Source organism: Lygodium microphyllum, unplaced genomic scaffold (genome assembly GCF_053477565.2).
Source record: "Lygodium microphyllum isolate KBCC unplaced genomic scaffold, Lygodium_microphyllum_v1.1.10 scaffold_34, whole genome shotgun sequence".
Taxonomy (NCBI): Eukaryota; Viridiplantae; Streptophyta; class Polypodiopsida; order Schizaeales; family Lygodiaceae; genus Lygodium; species Lygodium microphyllum.
Genome location: NW_028229517.1, coordinates 1,688,913 through 1,704,278, shown reverse-complemented (window position 1 = coordinate 1,704,278; position 15,366 = coordinate 1,688,913). Strand labels below are relative to the sequence as shown.

The 15,366-nt window shown below is 42.6% G+C and overlaps 1 protein-coding gene across 1 annotated transcript; it reads right to left on the bottom strand.

Moving 5' to 3' along the window:
* Positions 1-444: 444 nt before the first annotated feature.
* On the bottom strand, positions 445-1,062 carry LOC148009179 (pentatricopeptide repeat-containing protein At3g28660-like). The gene has a single exon (XM_087673709.1). It carries the CDS (start codon positions 1,060-1,062, stop codon positions 445-447), a length of 618 nt encoding a protein of 205 aa, XP_087529835.1.
* Between the last annotated feature and the right edge of the window lie 14,304 nt (positions 1,063-15,366).

Sequence of the window (15,366 nt, the reverse complement as noted above, 5' to 3'; positions counted from 1 at the left end):
AGACGAATCTAGTATTTCAAGAGCCTCTTGGAACTTGGCCAGAGCTCCATCAGCTAAGGTCATTTTCCTTTCATGGCTTGGTATAGGTAGACTCTTCCTCAAAGCCAATGCATCTTGAGCATTGAGAGAGAACTGTGGCATCCGGTCCAGTCTAGGAGCATTGACAGAAACATCTGGTGACTGCAATAACACCGGTTTCTCCTTAAAGCCATGCTTTCTTGGTGGGAATGCTAATCTTTCAGCCATTGGGTGATACATGTCAAAAACTGCTGCTGCTGCTCTATCTGGTATTGCTGCTATTCGACTCTGCACCGATGCTTTTGTAGTTTGAGAGGGATTTTCCCGAATGGAATCCCGACCTTTAGGAGTTGTGTGGCTTGGGTTGCCAATAGCTAGAAACAAATTAGTCATGCAGACATATGCTGCAACACATTTATCATCCAACTATAACACATACTCAAAGGCCCATTTCACAAGCTCCACATTTAACCATTTTCGACAAGCACCCAACAGGGCCAAATCAGAGTCTAGAACATTCTCAATGACACTTATTGCCTTGTCAAAGTGACCTGCACGACTGAAAAGATCAACCAGGTAACTATGATGTTCTGAACTCGGGATGATGCAGTAGACAATGCGCATAACATCATAATATATTTGCCCCTCCTCCACTAGACCTGCATGACTACAAGCAGTAAGCAAAATACTGAAGGTGACACCATCTGGCTCAATACATTCTCCTCTTATTTTGTTGAATAAGTTGAAAACCCTTTCAGCCTTACCAAGTCGAGCATATCCTACCATGAATGCAGCCCAAGAGACAGTATCATGTAATGGAAGCCCATCAAACGTTTCTTGCGCTTTGGCAAGTGCACTACACTTGGCATACATGTCCACCAATGCAGTGCCTAGCATAATATCATGATTCTCTAATAACCCCAGCCTGCAGACCTCAGCGACGTCGAACAAGTTCCAAAACAGTGTGAACCTTTGGTGCCCTTCACTTAATTTCCATTGCAATGATACCGAAAAGAAGTATTTGTACGACTGAGCTAATGGCATACCAAAAAGATCCACTTATTCCATATGTAAAAGTCTCATTCGCTGACTGTAATATAGTTGAAACCCATGTCCAATGGCTGACAACATCTGGACAGACACCCTCTAATTACATGTGATGATAAGAAGCAAGTGCCTTGACAAATGGTCCATGTTCAGCATAACCTTTTTGGTGGATTCCACATCTCGGATGTGCAGCAGTACGACATCCACCCGCTCTAATCCTGCGCATCCTCCGGATGGGCCAACTACCCATGATCGTTATCATCAAGATCCACAAACATATCAATTTCTTCATTATGCATTTCCGGTATATCAACAAGATTATCTGTCATATCATCTGTCTCTTCCATTGGAGTCTCTTCTCGTTGCTCTTCTCTTGAAAATTATTCCAATGCATAATCTTCATAATCTCTTTTCTTGAAAATCTTGATTCTTTTTCCAGCAATAGGCACTCTAAGCACTGTCTCATCCAATTCTGTCAACTCATATGTTGCATTATCAAAGACATGTCTGACAAAGACTAATACCCAATCTCCCTCTTCTATTGCTCTAGGCCGCAAGCGATGCCTGCTGTCAAACCTGTCCTTATTTCTTAGTCTAGCAACCTTCAACCTGTCAATAGCTAGCTAAATATCCTCTGGTCTTCTCTCCATTTGCCAGATCCGAAGAGCTAAGAGCTCCTCTCTCGTCAAATCCTCCTGCCAAGGTAAAACTGACCAAGTCAAAGCACAAGTCTCAGTCGGCATAACAGGTTTCTGACCATACATCAACTCTGCGGGCATATATCCTGTGATAACACTGTGAGTCATACGATCAGCCCATAAAGCAAATGGTAGAGGTCTCGGCCATTCTCCAATCCGTCCTCTGCATACTTTGGCTAATGCTTTCACTATCGGCGGATGCCCTCTTTCACTCTTCCCATTTCCCTCTGGATTGTATGCTGTAGTTAGAGCCAACTTGATTCCTAGTTGAGAGAAAAACTCCCTAGCTTCATCTGCATCCAATTCACCGCGATCTGCAGTGATCTTACCCACACAACCATACCTGCAGAAATTTTCTTCCAATAAGAACTTACACAGTGCACTAGTAGTCTTCGTTCTCAAAGATCTGCCTTCAACATGATTGGTAAGATCCTCTCTAGCCAAAACAATATACCTCATCTGCCATAGACCCATAGGCATAGTAACCAAATCAACTACCCACTTATAATGAATGCATAGCGGATAGGTTGGATGAAGCTCATCTCAATGACGCACTACCGAATATATCTGGCAGTCTCTCCAAGTCTCAACAAAGTGAGAAACATATCTATACATGCCTTTCCACCAATATTTCTCCTTGATTTTCTCATAAGTAGCCCACACTCCTCTATGACCGGCCCAAGGACTCTCATGAAACTCCCTCATCACCTGTAACTATCTCTCTCTATTGCAGAGAACCCGCAAAGGTAATCCGCCTCTTTTCTTCGGATGCTTCCAAAGAAATCCGTCCTTGAGAAAATAACCATAGGCTTTCCTTCTGATCTTCCTGAACTCTTCATCTGTCCATTCATCTCTTTTGCTTAGTGTACTAAGGTACTTGCCAATCTGCAACCAATCTCTAACATAGAGTTCTTCTATGAAAGCCACAATATCATAGACATGACAAACATGATCAACCATAGTGGCTGAAATATCTGCATCATTCTCTTCTACAAATAGCATCTCCTCATCATCATATCTAGCTCTAGACAACATATCTGCCACTGGATTATCCTTCCTTGCTATGTGTTTAAATTCCGGATTTAATGACTTGATGTATGCAATCCATCTCAACATAGCTATATCCGGAGTAGAGCAACTCGTAATTATACCAATCAATGGCAAGCAATCTGTCTCTACCACAAGTGAAGCTCCACTAAAGTACACCTTGTCACATTTGGGAGCCGTAACAATCCCCAGTAACTCCCTCTTGATTTGCGGATATCTCCTCTGTCTCTCATTTAGGACTTTCGCCCCAAACCGAATAGCATACCTCTTTCCATCTGCATCATCTTGACCCACAGCCCAACCTATGCCAATTGGACTAGTGTCAACTGTCAATACAATAGGCCTTCCGCAATTATAATCCGCTTTCCTGAGAGTAGGAGCATTCTGCAATAACTTCTTCAATTTTCACATGGCTCTAGTGTGGCTCTCATCCCAATAGAATTTCTGCCCCTTTCGAAGCAGCTGATATAAACAATCTGCTATGTGTGCAAAATGAGGTATCCAAATCATATAAAACACACAAGCTCCAATGAATCTCCGTACCTCTGAAGTGGTAGAACAATACTTCGCAATCTTGCCTATAGCATTCACCTTATCAGGTGAGGGTTTCCTGCCATAATACCCACACATATGTCCAACAATGACAACCTCATTCACTCCAAAAATAGATTTTTGCCCTGAAAGTGTCAAGTTCACTTCTTTTAACCTAGCCAAAATCTTCTCACATGCTGAAATATGATCAGCCACAAAGGATCTGCATCCCTGCTCATTTAGACTCTCATTCTTCTCTTCTTCTGCACACCCCTTAATGGGCACATCATCCAAGAAAGGCATAGTAAGCTGAGGTATGTAATCACGAAGGACCTTATGCATGGCATTCATCATATGCGCAACAGACTTAGTGGCACCTTGAGGCAAGGTACACATCCTGACAAGCCCAATAGGAGTTCTCATGGTGGTTATGTCCCTGCTTTCCAAAGCCAGCTGAAACTGATCATATCCTGAATACAATTCACCTAAAGAATAGATGGCACGTCCAGCAAATGCTTCTGCAAACTCATCCACAACTGGACCTATACCAACATTCCTGATAGTAACTCTGTTTACTGGCTGCATGTGCTATATAAATCGGAGAGTACCATTCTTCTTTGGAACTGTAAACCACCTATTTGAGTATGGTGCAGATGAAGGCTCAAGAATGCCCATCCTGATTTTCTCATTCAACAAATCAATCAACTTTGGCAGGTGTGCTTTAGGCACTGGAATAAGTCGGAGATTCCATGGAATATGAGGAATAGTAAAGATCACCATAGGAGCAACAATATCCGGATTCACACATCCAATCTCATGCGGAAAAAAAGCAAATCCCCTTCCATGTCGCTCAAGCATCTCCTGAAAGCATTGCTTCTCTGTGGGTAGCAAAAAATCACCATTTCCAATTTTCAATTCAGCAAGAGTCTCTGCTGAAAATTTATGACCAATATGCTCCAGATTCCTCAAAATTGGCTGTTTGGCAGTCCTCTCTATTTGCTGATCACTATCAGGTGGAAGCGGTACAGCTACCGGCTTCACCTTCTTATCCATAGTTTTGTATTTCGTGTGAACCCTGGCTTCATTATGCTCTTCTGCATTACTCAAATCTTGTTGTAAATCAGCAATTCTGCACTCCAATGACTGAATATCCTCAGCCCTCTACTCTATGGACTGCATAGAAATAGCCTTAAACTCTGGATGCTGAAATATTTCAGCAGTAAACTCTGTTGGCTAAAAATTTTCAGCCTTCTGTGTCTCTATAAGCTGATCATAATCAGCCGGAAACTCTGTTTGCTGAATTTCTTCAGCACTCAACACTTTTTGTTGAGCCACCTCAGCCTCTGACTCAATCTGTGACACAAAATTTGCAATTTCATGAAACATGTCCAGGGATTGCACTAATACATTATTGTGACAACTCTGCATATCAGTTTTCAGCATATCTTTCATCTCTTTCATTGTATCTGCACAAATCATACTGTCATACATCCCATCTATGTGCTCATCATCCTCTAAAATTCCTGAATTTTTCAAATTTTTCTCCTTCCTGCATATGTACTGCCTGGCAGCTCTAGGCAACCTAGAAATCTTCTGATAGCTCATCGAACTGTTTGCTGAAATCCCAACAAAATCGGAGGAGAAAACACTGCTGCCAGGAGGCGAGAACTCCAATCTCCTCTGCTCTGTACCACCTCATCTCGCGAAATGGCAGTACCTAATGAAAACCCGAATCCCTCACAGTGGGCAAAGGTGCATCTCTGAGAGTATCCCTGTTTCTAACTTGGTTCACACACACAGTCATAAACTGAACTGCTCTCATGCCATCTTTACTGCGAATCTGTGCATAAGCAGATCCATCATCCATTACCTTTGTTTCCATACGCATCTCTGTGATGAATGGCTGTCCAAGAATTATGGGATAAGAGCATGAATCCTGCACAAAGAAATGAAAATCCTCCTCTACATCTCCAATAGAAACCGTGACACTGGGACAGGCAGCATACAAATCACCTGCAGTGTTATTGGCAGCTCTCATACGCCACCCATGCTCTACATCCATAGGCCATCTGTTACTCTCATAAACTCCATGAACTATGAGATTAATCTCTAAACCATGATCCACCAAAGCAACATAAGGCACCTGTTTCTCTCCAATTTTTACCATCGTCTCTGTAGTTGCCCTAGCCCAATGACTCCACGAAAAGTGACTATGCGGTATCAAGACAGGCTCATCAGTTTCAGCATAATGCATAGGCTGAACCCTCTTCTCTATCTACGGAAAACCAGAAGCATTCTCAACCATAACCTCATCCTCATCCTCATCCAACTCCCCAATCCAAACTCCCTGTGTATCAATAGTAGGCAATGCATGTCTTTTCCTCTTCAGGACCTCCTGAAACTGATCTTGAAACTCTCTTTTCGAGATGCCCAAAACCTCAGAAATAGTGAAAGTCACCTCACTGCCAAGTATCTTGTCATTAAAGATTTTCTTCATGTCCGTAGATATCTCAATGTCGGACATCAATCTAAACCCTGGCTGCTTTCTCTCTCTAGGCTCTTGCCTCTTTTCTCTCTTTTAAGCATCTTCCATATGTCATTCTGGCCCTGGTCTCAAAGATGGTCCTGCAATAGGTGGAGTAACAAACTCACCCCCTCTAGTCTTTTTAGCTGCACTTGGATTTTCTTCATCCCTCTTACGCTTCTCCTCAACAAGTACATCTGCTCCCTGAGACTTAGCCAAATAAGCATAAATAGAGTACCTGTCACAGGCGAATCCCAACCTGTCTCTGATCGGATGCTAGAGCCTGCACTAGTCAAAACAATTTGCTGAATTTTTCCCTTGTTTGCAGTCTCCATAGCATAAGTCCATAGTGCTGATTGATTCTCTGATCCCTTCTCAATCTGGACTCCATATGCAGAAGCATCTCCTCCAGCTGTCACATAAGAAGTACGCGCAGCCATGTCATCCACTAACTTCTTCATTCCACCTTTACCAAAGTTGGTAGCAAGTGGAGCTCCTATTTCAGTCAACCAAATCTTACCATCTTGTCCCCAAAATACCAAATTCTTTCTCCTTGCATCTTGAAAAGATTCACAATCCCTGCAATGTTGATGGTCCGTACTATTGCACCAAATACATCTCCAATCTCTCCTAGGTGCACTAGGAGCACTCCTAGGTGCAGTAGGAGCACTAGAAGAAGTAGTAGGCGTAATCGAAGCAAACTGCTCTTTCAATTTTCCCACCAACTCCACTTTAACTGACTCCAGTGTCAAATCTGTTATGCCTTTGATTATGTCATCAAGAGAGGTAGGCACCGATGGAGCGGATGGTTTTGAAGCAGAAGGTGCTGGCATCGGTCGTGGAACAGGAGGAATAGGTGGAGTAGAAACAGTAGGCACTAGCATAGGCCAAGAAACTGGCTGAGGGGGAGAAGAAATAACAGGGATAGAAGCAGGCATAGGAGCAGAAGAAGGTGTCGGTGTCATAGAACCATTCTGTAAGCGGGTCTTCCATATCCTCCTCTTGGTCAAAGTCGAGACTGCATCCTGGGCATCCTGCCAATCCGTTTTAAGTCCCATAGGCTTCGTGCGATCCTCAAGAAGTTCTCCCAATTCTTCCTAAAGAGCAGGATCTGCAGCTTGCAAGAAAAGCTCAACTTTTTCAACATCCAATGCTCTTTGTTCAATGGCATCAAGCGGACTATACCTCTCTTCAAATTCTCGAATCAACTCTGAAGCAGCTAGACCTTTGTTTGGCATGTAGACCCACTCTCGAAATGACCGCCGTGTAGCCATACCAAAGTCCTCAAGGAAATACTCTTCTTTCAGGGCCTTCTTAAAATCTTGCCAATGTGAATTTTGAATAAAAAGATCAGTCACTTTTGCCCTCAAGGCGGGTGTGACAAGACGAAGGAAGTACTTACTCATAAGTCCAGCTTGAACTCCAAAAAACCCCATCTTGATCTCATATATCTTCAAATATGCTGAAACATTATGGCCATCAAATAGCTTCTTCTCATTCTCAACTGCTTCAATCGCCTTAGTCGCGCTGTTTGCATTCTTCTGCTCCGAATAAAGTTGCCTTTGCTGAGACAACTGCTGTTGATGCAATTGCTGCTGCTGCTGCATATACAATTGTGTCTGTTGATTTTGAAGCTACATATACATGGACATATTCTGCAAAATCTGCTTTAGATCATATGTCGAAGTACTTGACGCAACAGTCATAGATGGAGCTGAAGTAGAGGACACAGCTGGAATTGTAGAAGAGGCTGAAATAGAGGCTGAAGTATCTCCCATCCTGAAATTTCTGCATGCTTTCACGTCGGGTTCACCAAAGATGTCGAAGGGTTTTGAAAGCAATGTCGCGTCTTCAGAAGTCCTTGATAAATTTCAAGATAGAAGATCAGTTCTAAAATAAGAGATATCGGTGATAAAAGATGGATCAATGGATCATCTTATGTTAGATCTTTTCTATTCAAAGCCATGCACAGTTGAGAAGTACAAGGTTTCTGAATCTGAAAATCACAGCAGCAGAGATGTATTCACAAACAATTTGCCAAGGATTTTGCAATTCATGGCCACACTCAGGAAAGCCTGAGCTTACAAGTTGTAAATGGACACCTTCCCATTTTCAGCAAGAATTAGATCTTTGTATACAAGGTTTCTGAAGGTTGGCTTATTGAAAAGTGCAGTTGTCAATATCATAAGTGTTTAGAACCAGTCAGGGTCTGGTCTAAACTCTCTGTCACTATGTTACTTAATCTGAATTCATTGTTCATCCTGTATACATTCAGCATATCTAGGTAGATAAGTGATATTTGTGTAAGGAAAGGCTATCCAAGGGAGCTTGCAACACTTGTATTTGTCCGAAGTATATTCAGGACTGGAACGAAAGGCTGGTTAATGTACCCTGTTCTGCAATTTTTCCTTTCAGACAGAATTCAGTTTCTGTTGGCATGCTTCAAGCTCATGCTCCAAAGTTGTTGATAGTCTTCTTTTGCTTGCTTTAATTGAAGTTGAAGATCTCTATTCATCTCTCCAAAACTCCACAAATGCTTTGAATCATGTAAGAGAACACCAAAGGATTCCAGTCTCACAGATCAAAGATGATATAATTATTGTTGACGCCACAGTGGTAGACCAGATCACTTCCTGGAGGAGCAGCCATGAACTTTCAGATGTATACTTGGGTGAACATGTATGCTCTGGCAAGACATGTAATGTCAGAATTGCATTTGACTGTGAATTCAGTTTATGTTCCAGGATAATAAGAAGGGGGAAGAGAATGGATACAAGGCATAGCTGTTATTAAGAAAACTTCCCACGAGGCTGCAGTTGTTGATATTGTTTGTCTTTTCTCTGAGCTAACTCACTGCCTCCACTTTGTCAATCTGTTCCAAAGTTGCAACTAGTCGACGACTTTCTCCCACTCTTTGCTGTAACACATAACGATGCTGTGGCACTCTTCGTTGTAGTTGTCAATGCCCATGGACAGCACCTGGCCTCCCACCAACAGACGCTCTCCATGTAGTGAGGATCCATGGTCTTGTAATCATCCTTGAAATCGATCCAGCCAAGCGATTCCTCCCAATGCTCTTTTGTATCTCCTCCTCCCCCAGAACTACAGCCTTTTTTTTTCTTTCAGCATTCGATCCCCTCCTCCAAAATATCCACACTCTTTTTCTAGCATGGTGAAGGCTTTTCCCCTATTTTCGTTTTCTGCTTTTTCTTCCCCCTTCCGACTAATAAACCCGCTGGCTTTTCTCCCCACCAAAAAAAAAAGTGACCTCGCCCAGGTTCCTTGACGCTCGTTCACTGCTGTTGGCTGATTTTTTTTTTCACGGAAAAATGCATTCAGAGGTTGCCAACAGGCAAGAATAATTGTTGATAAGCCAAATTTCATGTGCCAAGAATGAAGATGGAAATCACGAAGCTCAGCTACAGCGAATAGCACACCTAGCAGCATCACTGACCCTTTCATCTCCATCTCTAGACGAATCTAGTATTTCAAGAGCCTCTTGGAACTTGGCCAGAGCTCCATTAGCTAAGGTCATTTTCCTTTCATGGCTTGGTTAGGTAGACTCTTCCTCAAAGGCAATGCATCTTGAGCATTGAGAGAGAACTGTGGTATCCGGTCCAGTCTAGGAGCATTGACAGAAACATCTGGTGATTGCAATAACACCGGTTTCTCCTTAAAGCCATGCTTTCTTGGTGGGAATGCTAATCTTTCAGCCATTAGGTGATGCATGTCAAAAACTGTTGCTGCTGCTCTATCTGGTATTGCTGTTATTCGACTCTGCACCGATGCTTTTGTAGTTTGAGAGGGATTGTCCCGAATGGAATCCCGACCTTTAGGAGTTGTGTGGCTTGGGCTGCCAGCAGCTAGAAACAAATTAGTCATGCAGACATATGCTGCAGCACATTTATCATCCAACTGTAACACATACTCAAAGGCCCATTTCACAAGCTCCACATTTACTCATTTCCGACAAGCACCCAACAGGGCCAAATCAGAGTCTGGAACATTCTCAATGACACTTATTGCCTTGTCAAAGTGACCTGCACGACTGAAAAGATCAACCAGGTAACTATGATGTTCTGAACTCGGGATGATGCAGTAGACAGTGTGCATAACATCATAATATATTTGCCCCTCCTCCACTAGACCTACATGACTGCAAGCAGTAAGCAAAATACTGAAGGTGACACCATCTGGCTCAATACATTCTCCTCTTATTTTGTTGAATAAGTTGAAAACCCTTTCAGCCTTACCAAGTCGAGCATATCCTATCATGAATGCAGCCCAAGAGACAGTATCATGTAATGGAAGCCCATCAAACGTTTCTTGCGCTTTGGCAAGTGCACCACACTTGGCATACATGTCCACCAATGCAGTGCCTAGCATAATATCATGATTCTCTAATAACCCCAGCCCCTGCAGACCTCAGCGACGTCGAACAAGTTCCAAAACATTGTGAACTTTTGGTGCCCTTCGCTTAATTTCCATTGCAATGATACTGAAAAGAAATATTCGTACGGCTGAGCTAGTGGCATACCAAAAAGATCCACTTATTCCATATGTAAAAGTCTCATTCGCTGACTGTAATATAGTTGAAACCCATGTCCAATGGCTGACAACATCTGGACAGACACCCTCTAATTACATGTGATGATAAGAAGCAAGTGCCTTGACAAATGGTCCATGTTCAGCATAACCTTTTTGGTGGATTCCACATCTTGGATGCGCAGCAGTACGACAACGTCGATTGTCTATAGAACACATACGATGCTTCGGCGAGTTTCAATATAAGATCATTGATCAGGCGATCTCAGATTTTGAGCAAATGGTAAGAAAAGTGTATATCAATCATGCATTGTATTTGCAAGCTAATTGAATACCATATACAAAAACATTGGATGTGGTTGGCAAATTTTCTATCCGGATAGGTAACATCTCGTCCCAAGGAGGAGTGCACTTTTTGCGGCCAGTTAGAAGAGTTCGTGGGCGTGCGATGGATGGAGTGCCTGAGCCAATCCACCACTTGGAAGGTACTACCCAATCTATACCATCAATACCATAAGAGACAGGCAACCTTCTAGACTTACCTACAATCTTGGAGCTGAGATGGAGGCAATGATCGATGCATTGATGCCTATAGATGTCGAGACTTCTAATCCGCTTAGAGAGGAAGCATCCATATCATTATATGATGGGTACGGAGTATCTTGCCTGAAGACACTTCTTACACTCCTAAGTATGCAAGAAAAATACGGGTGAAGCGATGCGAGTGTGACCGAGTTGTTCAGGTACCTTGTACGTACAATTCGTTGATTTCTTTTCGATACTATCATTAAAACCATTTGTGATTTTTCAAGGTGTTTTATGATTTTTTTAAAGGTTACTAAAGTATCATATATTACACTTGCAAATACCATGCCTAAGTCTCGTGATGATGTGCGACATGTTTTACGAAAGCTTGGCATAGACTACAACGATATCCATGCATGTATCAATGATTGCATACTATTTCGAGGAGAATACGAGACTTTTGAGACATGTCCAAAGTGTGGTGCTCACAGGTATCGACAGGACTTGCAAGGGCAAAATATCCCTCAAAAATTTCTTAGACACATTCCGCTTATCCCCCGCATAAACCACATGTTTCGTACGTCCGGCATAGCAAGATTTACAACGTGGCATGCACAAAATAGGTCCACAGATGGAGTTCAACGAATATCAGCGGATTCACGCGCATGGAGCCACATTGACTCTACCTTCCCAAGCTTTGCCCAAGAGCCAAGGAATCTTCAGCTCAGTCTTTGTAACGTCCCCGTGCCCATAGGAACCCCCCCCCCTTTCTTTTCTTTTTTTTTTCAATTTCTTTTTTCTTTCCTCTCCCTTCCCCCCCCGACAGTACATCGAGGAGAGAGAGAGAGAGGGAGTGAATTAGGAAGGGGGATGCATGCCGCCCAGGTGGCGGCATACCACTGCGCCTCCCCCCTCTATAAAGGCTACGCCCCCTCCTCCCCGTCAGAGAAAAGCTCCCCCCCCTCCCCCGACATGTTGCATCAGCGGCCCCCTGGGCTCGCGAGTCAAGCCACCCCTCCCCCTGCTGGCGAACTACACCCCCCCCTTAAGGTTAACGCCTTACCCCACAAGAAATGATAGCTTTTTAACCAGTTCAGTGCATGAATAGTCATCTAGAATTCACGTTTCGCAATCATGGTTAAAACAAACACATGAAAGGTTAATTTCTGTTCATGAGATACACTTGCATCATTAGACAAAACCCTAGGCTTTCATAGACGCAAGTCGCATGTGATCCGGTGCATTAGGAATAAGTATAATTGCCTACAAATTGTTTTATCGATCTTGCTGTGGACTATCGCAAATGGATACGCTCCTAGCTTAGTTTAAGCTGGTGACGTATGTTGAGATATCGAGCTCCACTCGTGATATGCCAGGGTGACCATTGTGCATTTATGTCACCGACTTGTCAGTTGTTGTAGATGCGGTTGGTACACCCCCCATGAATAATAGCTAGATGACAGCTATCCTTATCTACTCTAGTTCGTGGCTCAGTTAGTATGTCACCTTAGTTAGTTGAGTTTAGTTTGAGACCCATATATAGGGTTCTTCTATTTCTATGTACTTGAGTTCTTTTGGCTTACACAACTAAGAAGAGGAAAACTGTTTTCAGCCTCCACCTTTGTGTGTATTCCCCCATTGTGCAAGCAAGAAAGCTACAAGTGAGACTCCTTCCTTCTCTCCCACAATCCTGATATGGTATCAGAGCCTTGTTCGTGGTAAGGAGCTCAAGAAAGCAAACCAAGTTCATGGTGTTCTGGTAAGAGGACCAGTGTTGCTTTCATTTTTCTGTTTTGGGAGCAAGTCTCTGCAGGTAGCACAGCCGGAAAGTGCAAGAGTGCATTGTCTCAGATTGAGATGCCCTTCGCGGTGTAGCAAGAGGGCAGAATATGTTGTGGGGAAGGGCTTTAGCCCTAGGTTGATTTATTTTTTTGATTTGAGGCCATTTCGGGGCCTGTTTTGGAGGCGGAAGTTTTCTGCATGCACTCAGGAAAAGACCCTATTTTTTACTGTGCGACCACTATTCTATAGGTCGGTGAAAAGTTACCATAGAAATTGCATTGTATGCCTGTGCGCAGAGACATTGGGAGTTACAGAATCATCCTTGTTGCATGTTGATGCAAAATTGTCACTAGGAAGTGACTGTGTGGTCAAATACCACTTTCGTCAGTTTTGCAGATTTGCCCTTGAGAGGCTGAAGCTGTGTTTTTTGCAATGACATAATTTTTTGCAGTGTTCTGTAATGGTGTCTGATTCTCTTTCATAGATTGTCACTGAAAAGCTTGACAAGAACAACTTCCAAGCATGGAAGTTTAGAATGACAAATTTCCTTATGGAAAAAGGATATTGGGAATTTGTTGCAGGAAATGAAGAAGAACCAATTCTTCCTGATGTTCCCAATCAGCAGCAAATGCAGGCATTTAAAGCATGGCATGAGAGAGCCAGGAAAGTTATGTATTGGCTGTCTATCAACATTTCAGACTCTATGATTGTGCATATTCAAGATGCAAGTATGCCAAAGGAGGCATGGGATACTTTGTCAAAAATGTATAGCACAAATACGCAAGCCAGGAAAATGCAGCTCAAGCAAGAGTTGCACAATGTGCAAAGAGAAAGTATGAGCATCAATGACTGTCACATGAAGGTGAAGAAGATTGCAGATGCACTTGCTTCCATTGGGTCGCCAGTGGAAAATGATGATTTAGTTTCTGTGACCTTGAATGGTCTAGGAAAGGATTATGCACAGTTCCGAACATCCATTTCCGTCCGTGAAAGATTTCCTGATTTTGAGGAGTTGATTGCTCTTCTAATTTCTGAGGAGCAGAGAAATGGTGGTGCGTCTTCTTCAGGAGGAACTTCAAAAGAAGTTGTCTTCTACTCAAATGTTGGAAGAGGTAGAGGAGGCCGATCTGGAGACCGTGGTAGAAATCAAAATATGCAGCAAACTCAAGAAAACCAGTCCTTTGGAGGAGGACATGGTAACTCTAGAGGCAGGGGGAGCCAAAGAGATCGTGGTGGATGGCAAAGAGGCCAAAATGCAAACATCAATGTTAAATGCTACTACTGTGGTAAAATGGGTCATATGGCTAAAGACTGCTATAAAAAGCAGAATGACATCATGAATGGAAAATTGCAACAAGGAAATTATGCATCTTCTAGTAGACAAGGTGATGACAGAAATGAGCATTTGTTTATGGTGCATCACATGACCAATTCTATGACAAGTGCAGAAGAAAGCAACGATGTGTGGTATGTTGACTCAAGTGCATCAAACCACATGACAGGTCATGCAGAATGGATGCAGGATGCAAGGAAAATGGAAAAACCAAGATTTGTGGAGACTGGTGATGACACTGCACATCCTATTGTGCAGATTGGAAATATTCATTTGTTTATGCAGGATGGAAAAAAGAAATACCTGTCGGATGTATTTCATGTCCCGAATATCACCAAGAACCTGGTTTCTGTTGGTCAAATGGTTGAGCAGGGCTTGTAGGTCAGATTTAATTCTCATGGATGCTTTGTTGAGGATATGAAAAATAAAGGTCGCTTGATAGCAAAAGGAAAGAAGAAGGGCAGAATGTTTACGTTGGATGCAGACATGCCTGAATTGAGTGCAGCAATGTTTGCACATGGGATCGGTGTAGTTGCAGATATTGATATCTGGCATAAACGCATTGGTCATGTTAATATACAACGACTTAAATCAATGCAAGCCCAAAATATTGTTGCAGGATTGCCTAAATTCAAGGTTGTAGAAATGCATAAGGTATGTGAAGCCTGTCAATTTGGAAAACAGGCAAGGAAACCATTTCCTAGACATGTTCAAGAGAGTAAGAAACCAATGGAATTAATCCACTCTGATATATGGACTACTAAAGCTGCATCTATTGGAGGCTCTCATTATTTTATCACTTTTATTGATGACTATAGCAAAAAAATTTGGATGTATTTTATGAAAAAGAAAAGTAAAGTTTTTGGGCATTTCAAAACTCTTAAAGCTATGGTTGAAAAAGAAACAGGCCTACAAATAAAATGCCTAAGGTCAGATGGAGGGGGAGAGTACCTGTCAAATGAGTTTGTAAGGTTCCTGCAGGAGCATGGCATAAAGCAGCAATATTCATGTAGTTATACCCCACAGCAAAATGGAATTGCAGAAAGAAAAAATAGGCATATTGGAGAGGTATCTCATGCCATGCTCAACGAAAAAGACTTGCCAGATTTTTACTGGGCTGAAGCAGTTGCTACAGCAGTCTACATAATGAATAGGACTCCCACTGCAGCAATACATGGGATGACTCCAAAGGAGAGGTATACTGGTAGGAAACCAGATATTTCTAATTTGAAGATTTTTGGTTGCATTGCCTATGTTCATGTGCCAGATGAGTTGAGATCCAAGTTGGATCCAAAAGCTGAGAAGTGCATCTTTAT